This window comes from Aythya marila, assembly GCF_965140915.1.
Source record: "Aythya marila genome assembly, chromosome: 15".
Lineage (NCBI taxonomy): Eukaryota > Metazoa > Chordata > Aves > Anseriformes > Anatidae > Aythya > Aythya marila.
The window spans coordinates 5,117,974-5,127,250 of record NC_139056.1 but is presented as its reverse complement, the minus strand read 5'-3'; the positions used below and the strand labels follow the sequence as shown (position 1 = coordinate 5,127,250).

Genomic DNA, 9,277 nt, shown 5'->3' with positions numbered 1-9,277 from the left:
GGCGAGGGGCTTCCAGTCCTGGCTCCACAAGCGCTGCGGGGGCACCGACAGCCCCCAGCTTTCTCTCCACAGGAACCTGCAGTTACGGGGCGGCGGGGGAGCCCCGCACACCCCATGCTGGGCACTCAGCCCTGCGAGGCGAGGACCCCTCAGGCTCCCTTCAGAGCCCCGAGAGCTCCGCGCTGCGGGCGGGCAGGGCCGGGCCGTGGCGGCCGGGGGCGGGCGGCGCAGCGGGGCCGCCCCGGAGCCCTTGGGCGGCGCTCCGCGGACTGGGGCCGCCCTTCCCCGGATCTCCCCGGCCTCGTACAGGGCCTGGCCGGGCAGGACGGAGCTGGGGAAGCCCGGCAGAGCGGGGCCATGCTGCCTGCGGGCTGCGGGAGGCGGTGAGCGGCTGCGGGAGGGCGCGGGGCTGGATGGTAGCGACTGGGGCTGACGGCCCCGGATGGGCTTTGCAGGCTGGCGGCGGCGCTGGTGGAGGCGCTGGGCGGCGGAGAGGAGCGGCGGAGGGAGCTGGAGCGGCTGGCGGCCAGGAGCCGGGGCCTCCTGCGGCGGTGAGTGCGGTCCCGAGCCCGGCTGGAGCCCCCGGGTCCCCCCGCAGCCCCCGGGATGAGGCTCCCGGGGGTGCAGGGAGCGGGCAGGGGGTGTGCGGCAACGCCGTGTGCTCTGTGTGCACCCCCCCGTGCAGGGCCGGCCAGGACGATGAACAGCCAGAGACAGAGGCCAGCTCCAAGGATGGATGTGGTGAGCGCTTCCCTCTCCGCGTGGTGTCACGCAGGGCCTTGGCTGAGCCAGCTGGGCTGTTGGAAGCTCTCCTGCTGCGCTGCCTGCAAGCCTTCCTCCGCTTCTCCCTCCCACCGACACCCCCGTGGTGCAGTGACCAAGATGAGGGGATTGATACTTGTCAGCCGAAGGGCGAGGATCTCCTTCTGTGACTCCCATCTGTGCTGGGTTTTGGGGTTTGGGCGTTTCTGCCCGCTGCTCGGTGGGTGTGTGGCCACAGCGCCTGTCGCACTGTCCAGGGGGCTCCGCTTCATCCCGCTGCAGCTGGAAGAGCGAGGTAATGTAGAGAGAAACGGGGACAAGTCGGGTTTGGATCTTCTGATACGTCTTCTCCTCTCGCAGAGAGCAGGCCTTCACCAAAGGAGCTGGAAGAGCTGGAGCTGCTGAACAGGGCCTTAGAGAAAGCACTGAGAGTCCGGAAAAGCATCTCAAAAACTCCGGTAGAAGCCCAAGTAGCTCCCACAGAGAAACCCGCAGGTGAAGGATCTGCTTTTGAGAATGCTCAAGAACAGCAAGTGCCTGTGTCTGGCAGAGATGTTCCTGGGAGCAGGGAGGCGAGGGCTGTAAGCAAAAAGCCAGCCTCTTTGAAGAAGCCCTCTCCATACCAGCTAAGAGCACCTTACAGGACTGACCCAGATGTGAAAAAAACACAAAGGAGAGCCCCAGCCAGATGTGTTTCTCAGGGTCCCAGGACAGCTGGGAAGAGCTCTTCAAAAGGGGTGGCTTCCAGACAAGGAAGGAGTCATAGGCCAGCCAACAGTGCCAGTGACCAAGGGGTCTGTGCTGCGACTGAACTCCGAAACGCACCTGGGTCATCCAAATCTGCCCTCAAGGAGCAGCAAAGCTCCATAAGGGATTCAGTTGGGGAAAGGAACTTGGTAGCTGCTGGTAGGCAGCTAATTGATGCAGGGGGGAAAAGCTGTGGTTCCCATGGAGTGTCCAGCAGAAAAGAGAACCCAACAGCTGAAGGAGGGAGCACCTCACCTCGGACAGTCACCGTCCAGCAACAGGGGTGAGTGCTGGGAGATGGGAACCTTTGTTCTGCTCTGCTGGACGTTTAGCCTGGCACATCTGCCAAGTCTGCTCTGTTGTCCACTGCTCCGTAGGGCCTGCTTTGGTCTCACAGCTCCTCAGATCCTTCTCAGTAGAAAGGACTCTTTACAATTTAGACTAGCCCTGCCAGCTCCTGGGCTGGTATCCGTTTTCCCCTTAGAGACAGGTGGGACCCATCTGCAGTTAGCAGCCCGGGTACCGAGTAAAGCACCCCATGGTCAAAAAAGAAAAAAAAATAATAAAATAAAATTCTGTGTTGGCACCAGCCCCTGAGCCATGTGTTTATCAGGTGGGCTTTCCATGTCCTCTCTGTATTCCTCCCTGCCACTGTAGGGATGGAGGAAAACACCACCTGAACTCCCTCTCCATCTACTAATCATCCCAGTCCCCTAAAGTCCTGTGTTCATAGGTTGCACATGACTCTAGCCGTACCTGCCAACATGCATGTTTTTGCAATCACAAGTTAGGTTTTATCCTACTATGGAGTTAGGAGGAATATACCCAGAGGAAGCTGAAATGTTCCCTTTGCATTGCTTTGTGTCATGTGGCTCTAAGCAAAGCTGCCTTGTTGTGCTCAGGTATAGCAGTACAGTTAGGAAGGTTTGCACGTGTACACATTTTTAATGATTAGCTTCCTTGAAGGTGTTGCTTCTGTGTCTTCACTCTGCTCTGTCAGGGCTTGGTCCTGGCTCTTCACCTTGGATGAAGTGCTGGTTGCTGGTGGGAGGATGTAGGAGCTCTCCCAGGTCAGCTCCTTTGATGTTTGTGGACGTGCCTAATCCTCATGCCTTGAGGACAGGCTGCAGGCAGTGGTGAATTCCATCTCCAGGGCTTTTGACATCTTCCGTTACAGCTAAATTAATTTCAAATTTAAACAAAATGTAACTTTCTCTATGAGAAAACCAGGCTCTGCTGACCTCCGGTAGTCAAAGTTAATGATTCTCTTGTTCTGCAGATGCCAGCTGAAGCTACCTCATCCCTACAGGAAAGCCTTCTCCAGGAACTGCAGGTAAGCCCTGCCTGGTCAGTCCAGGCCACGGCTGCCCTCTGCTGAAGGGCTGCGAAGGAGATCTCAGGCTGGGGGAAGCCCTGGCTGGTTTCTGGGGCAGGCTGGGCATCGGCCCTGCGGTGTTGGAGCAGGAGGAGCAGCCCCACATGGGTGTCTGCAAGGCTGCTCTCAAGTGTGTGTGTGTTTATGCTGATCTAGCCAGAAGTTTTACATTTGTTTTCAGAGTTTTAATCCTTGTTAATCCCCAAATTGAAAATGTACAGCTTGTACGTTGAGGAGCCTAAACAGAGACAACTGCGATGTTACTGCACTGGTGGTGCAAGTAGCTGGGTTTTTGGTGAGCTTGGTGCTTTCGTCTATTCTCCAGTCCCCAGGAAGGATTCTCTCACCACTTCATTTAGGAAATCTTGTGATAATTTAGCATATTTCTAATTATGTGATTTGTCCAGATATTAAGCTTAGCTCTAAATCTAGTTACAGCTCTTTGTGTTACCCTCAAGAATGGCTCTTCCTGTGGGGAACTGTCATTTATCAGACAGCAATTTGTCAGATGCCCTTCAGCAAGTTGTAAAGACTTGGTTCCCTTAATTTTCCCTTGTAAATTAAGCCTTTCAGCATCCTAATCACTCCAGTACAATTTTACACTCTTCACAATTACTTTCATCTTAGTGACAAATTGAAAATAACCTTTGTGCTGAAGATCACTTACAGAGAGAATGCATCTTGCCTGGCATTCCTGGTAACTTCTGTTCTTTTCTGTTCCATTAACCTTACTATTTCTTTGCATAATGTGTTTCTGAAAACTGCATTTTCTACCATGATTTAAAAGATCCATCCAGATGGAGAGAAGACACATGCACACTTGGGTTAGACAGTCATGTACTACGTAGCTATTTTTAAGCTTCCTCCTGATGGCTCTTGCTGTTTGTTGTGGCAGGTTTGGGGGAAATGGCTGAGATGCACCAGCTCTTTAAAGCCGTCATTTGAATAAAGGATGTTTTGGGGTCTGGGCATCAGTGGGAATGTTGAAGTCTGTAGTTTAAATGCACCTCCATGGTAGCACTATTATTAGCATTACATTTTCTTCTAAAACCTGGTCTCTGATACAGAATCCTGTCCAGATTACTTCGATACTGCGCTTAAACCTCTGCTTTTTGTGTCCATGATACTGGTGCATGGCTGTCATGCTTCTTGCCAAAAATGCCACTCTGTCTTTAAAAAGATAAAGTTAAATTAAATAAGAGTCTTGAGGAAGTTTAGCTGATGAAGGAATCGTGGTGGTAAAAGCTAGGGTGAGGGTTTGTCCTGTCTGCTCTACCACAGTAGCCTTTTTGTACACGTTTGCTAAAAGAGCAAATGTACAGAAATGCAAGAGACTTGTCCCCCACCCCAAGACAAAAATGGAAGCTTGTTATGTTTCCTATGGGATAAAAGCACATGTAGGGAAATGCAGCAGAATTACTGATGTGCTACAGGTTCACATTCTGTTTTATGGAAGTGTGTTGTCTCTTCTGCTGGCTGCAAACCCTGTGCCTCAAACCAAGCTGAGAGAAAGGACACAGGTGTTTTGCAGTGTTTGAAGCTTTCTGTAGGGAGTTATTGTTGGTCTCATACCAGTCTGAAAAACTGAGGGGGGAAAAGCTAGTAAACAGCCACTTTGTCTGGTAAAAGAAAGTGGTGAGGAAGATGCTTGTGTTTGAAGTGCAGATGTGGTATCGGTATGTCACAGCTCAGTGTGAGCGCTGTATTGCACAGCATAACTCTTCCACGTCCTGTCCCTTTTGAATTTCCAGGGCATGGGAGAGAAGTCGTCTCTGCCAAACAAGTGCAGATGCAGCAGCTGCGAGGAGGCGTTTTACAGAGAGGATCCAGACTACTGTATCCTTCCTCAGCTCGCCACCCCCTTCCAAGAGCGTGTGGTGCAGTGCAGCAAGCAGCAGGCGCAGGAGGTACTTCCATTTGGAGAGTTACACCTCCAGTAACGGCAGTTCAAGTCCAGTCTGTAGGAAGCATTTTTTCTTTTTCGTAGTGCAGCTTTTGAATAGTTATAAAACTTGGTATCCAGACAAACAAGGCCACGAGGTAAAGAGGCCGCAGACAGCTGTGCTGTCCTCTCCTGCTGTCTGCAAATGACACTTCTTGGGCCGCTTACCCTCTGCCACTGCCCCTGATCCCAGCTGCCTGGAGCTCAATGTAGTGCACAGGGTTTGTGCTGTGTAATGTTCCTTAAGCTGCTGCTGTTTGAGTTTTGTTCACCAATGCCAGCACTCAGTCCTGCGGAGATAGAGGAGGAGTTAAAGGTCCTCCAGGATGTCCCGTCCCTTCTGAGGCAGTATGTGGAAGCTGAGCCTGCAGGTAAGAAAAACGGGAAATGGGGGACGAGGGCAGAGGATGGAGTAAGGATGATTTGGGTGGGTTCCAATTCCATGCATCTTTTGCTCTTGGTGTGTGCCAGACATCAGGGACAGGGACAGGGACAGGAGTCTTCTCTGTCCAAAGTACTGGCTGGTTTAACCCAACGTCACGCCAGGAGGTGATAAGTGGAGAAAAGTTACAGTATGCTCATGCTGGTTTTCCTCTGCTTCTCTTCTAGACCATCCCACTCTGCAAAGAGAGTATGAAAGCCTGCTAACCTTGGAGGGTTTGCAAAGCACAGTCTCCCAGTGCTTGCGTAAGCTGCAGCTTCTGCAAGCAGGTGAGCCAGCCCTTGTGTTTGTGGTCAGGTGTGAATGTGGCCAGCTGTGCTTGAACTGTGGGTTGCCCTCTGTGTTCAGAGCATTATGGACCAACATCATTTTTCTCCTGGTTATCATCTGTGGTAAAGTAGTTCGTAAAACCCTCTCTAGTGGCAAGTGAAGCCACGGTACCTGTTTGCCACCCATCTGTGTTTGGGAGAGGCTCGAAAGTTTTACCTGGTGCAATTCAGAAGAGTTGGTGACGAAACCATCGAGAGACTGGGGACACTGCATGCCATAACTTAAGATGTCCCCATTGTGCCATGTACGAGCAGCTTACCCTGACAAGTCCAATGTCATTAGTCATTAACTTCTAGGGACACTAAGTAGATGACAAGTTCTGTGAGTACAGGTTTAACTTGCATATTCCTGTCTCCTGCCAATTCTTCACCCTGACAGCTGTGGAGTCCCAGAAGAGGCTGCACCCAGACTGCAGCGGGGATGTAGGAAGCTGCTGTCCCGCCTGTGTTCCTGCCAGGGGTCGGGCATGTGGCGGTGCAGGCACGCTGGCTGTGCCTCTCCTCTGGTATTCCAGTTTCCAGGAGCTGAGGGACCTGTTTGCCTTGAAGCTGCAAGTGTCAATGCTGCACCAGGAAATTGCCTTACAAAAGGTGAGTCTTTAAGGTTGTTAATGCACTCTTAAGGCAAGTATAGGGCAATAAAAGGGCAACTGTGGTGCAGAAGTTGGGATACTGGATCCTGATGGAGGAGCAGTAGTACAGCAGGCTCTCCCAGTGGTGTTTCTGTGTTTATGCTTCACTCTGTGTCCCATGAGTGCCTCACTTTGCAGATAGCCAGACTTACTCTTTTAAGACCACAGCAGAGCGCTTTCAGTGTCAGACCCTTTTTTTAGCCACTGTTTTGGAGTAAGGCAGTGGAGGATGTTGGTAGTGCTTGGAGATTGCTTTTGGCAGACCTTTATAGTCCCCCTTTTAATTTCAAACCACTGTGCTGCTACTCTTGACTCTACCTTCCTGAGACTTTCTGTAAGAACATGAAAAGAGGTCAGCTTCTCCACCAGAGAGCTTGCTGCACAGAGATCATTTGTTCTTCTCAACCTTCAACAGCAAAGGGCAGAGATCTGTGAAATCACATCTACCCTCTTCCTTTGAGACATATCAAAGGCTATGTCAATGACAGAGGCTTTGGAAAAGCAGGGGTTTTTTTTAATAACTTGGGGAAGAGTTATTTGTAAGTGGCCATACTTCCCTTTCTGGCTGAAGATGGACTGTTGCTTGTTTTCAACAGGGCTTTTAGTGCTATATCCTTGATTTATGGGTTGTGAGATCTTTGCTATCCGTGTGCCCATAATGTAGTAGTTACTGGAGCCTGATGCTTCATTGACTGGCCCTATTTCCTCTGCATGTGTATTTAAATAGATGCTTTGTGTTGGGTGAGCGCTGAGTATCTGAAGCAGCTCTGTGTAGAATATGCGAGATAAATAAAATTATTGGGACAGGTGAAGTAAATGGACATGGTACAAGATAAATATACTGAGAAATGAGCTTCATGTTTCTGGGCCAGCCCTGTCCATTGGCTTTCTGTAGAGAAACAGCAAGAATCAAACGTCCTGTTAACTCTTAGCTTGTCTTTGGTGAAGGTCTGTTTCCCTCTATTCTTCTGCATTAGGAGCAGATCAAGAGGATGGAAAAGAGAAGGGTCTTTCTCATAGGAAGTGGGGAAATGTAGCACTTCTTGTGCCAGTTTTCTCCTTATTTCCACAAATCTTAACTCTTTCCAGAGATTAGCAGCTGTGCTCTGTCCCTGTTTCCTGCAGAGGTTTGTAGAGGACTGGAGAGGGGAACCCCTGCAGATGTCCTGTACTCTGTTCTGTTTGGGTCTTCCTTTGTTTCCACCACTGAACCACACTTTGAGGGACGTGATTGTCACATGCAATTGATTGTCCACTCTTCTCCTGGGAAGGCAGTGTGCGTAGTAGACTGTGGAGTTTTAATGAGCAGACTGCTTGGTGTTCATTAGCAGATACTAGCTGAAAAATTCCCAGGCAAAATGCCTTTCTGAGTATTAATTCAGGACTGGGGCATTAAAGGGTAACTTTGTCCTTCGACAGGAAGTACACTTCTGCTTGGGTTGGCAGTCCCAGCCATCATCCCAGAGCTTTGTGCTGCTAATTATACCATGAAAGGCCAGTGGTCATTTGGGAGTGTGGACTGAGATCACGAGCTAGGCTTAATAAGCCCGGGGTCAGATCAGGGAAAGTCAGACAGCTCTAGCATCCCCAGCAGCATCCCTGTTCTGCATGGGCTGGAGTTGGCCTCTTGCCCACCTGTCTTGTATTAATGTGACCCAAGTGGGAGGAGGCAAGAGCAATCAGTCGTAAATGAGGAGCTGAACTTAGCAGTGGGTGAGTAAGCTGTTGGCTGTGTGGTTGCAGAGCTCCCAGATCAACTTCGTACGTGCTTGCTTTGAGTTTCTTGCAGAGAGCTGATCTCATCCCAGTGCTGGGCCTTCTCTGCAGCACGGTGCTGTCAGAGCCCGCAGAAGAAAAGCGCTGCCACTTATCTCGCTGGCTGAGGAGCGCTGGGTGGCTGCTGGTGTGCTTTATGAGCAGGGGATGAACAGCTCTGTCACTGTTAAATGTGACAAAAGAAAGCATTTATCTGCCAGTTAATGTGGTATTACTCATACTGCTCTGGTTAGCTCTCGCTTGTTATGCAGCCACTTCAGTTCCAGGAATCCTAGAAGTGCACCCTGGCCCCGCTCTGGTGACGTGTCTTCTTTGTTCCTGCCCAGCTCACGATGACAGAACTGCTGCCTGTCCTGGAGTCCGAGGCATGCCCAGAGGCCTCTGCAGCTCAGCTCTATCGGGCGATTTACACACAGCTCTGTGAAGGCGGCAAGCGATTCCCTGTGCTGGTGAGAGATGAGCTGGCAGACTGACTGGTGAGAACCTCCTACCAGCCATTCACATAACCAGAGACAGTTTTAAGCAATAAATCTTTACCAATAAATTTTTTTTTTTTTTTTTTTTTTTTTTTTTACTCTGCTTGTTTGTCCGACTAAAGGAAACTAAATTCCTGGCTTTTGGCTTTTTCTTTGTATATGAGTCTTATAACCTGCTGATTCTGAGGCTCTCTGAAGCTTCAGAAACCTTCAGTGTTTCCCTGGGTACTGGTGTTGGCTTTTCTTCAAAGTCTTCCAAGGTCTGTGTGTCCAGCTAGCTCTGGATTCTTGACCTCCTCAGCCACGACGCTGCCCTTGTATTCAGACTGTAGCTATCTGTAGGATGAAATTTACACTGTTAGCAGTATACTGGGGGCACAGCTTTCCAGTGTCAGTAAATCCAGAGAACCCAAGCTTCTGCTTCCCTATTACCATGTCCACAAATTGATATATAACCAGCACGATAGTTGTGACTGACAAATATTCACTGACCAGCAACATTTCTGATGTCTTCATCCACCGAGGCCTAGGTTGCATGCAGTGGTGCCTCTTCAGGAACCTGTCTGGTTTCCAGGCAGCCAACTGCTTGGCACCTGCACCACTCTGCAGCTGGAGCAGTCCTTTCCTTTTAGAAGTGCCAGCCACGTTGCTGCTCAGAGCAGGGGCCTCTTCAGGCAGTTTCACAGCTCGCCAGGCTCCTTTCTAACGACTTGCACTAGCCTACAACTGAAATACTTTTGCTGGATCATTTTAGGTGGTGATCGTGCCTGAGGCAGCAGTCTGAGAAGGGCTGGGC

The 9,277-nt window shown here is 50.6% G+C and overlaps 1 protein-coding gene across 1 annotated transcript; it reads left to right on the top strand.

Moving 5' to 3' along the window:
- The first annotated feature begins 261 nt into the window (after positions 1-261).
- On the top strand, positions 262-8,533 carry TEDC2 (tubulin epsilon and delta complex 2). The gene is made up of 10 exons (XM_082772791.1): positions 262-383; positions 456-551; positions 686-741; positions 1,123-1,792; positions 2,789-2,842; positions 4,636-4,720; positions 5,089-5,197; positions 5,436-5,537; positions 5,977-6,188; positions 8,332-8,533. Exons 1-10 carry the CDS (start codon positions 358-360, stop codon positions 8,476-8,478), a joined length of 1,557 nt encoding a protein of 518 aa, XP_082628917.1. The 5' UTR covers positions 262-357; the 3' UTR covers positions 8,479-8,533.
- The last annotated feature ends 744 nt before the right edge of the window (positions 8,534-9,277 follow it).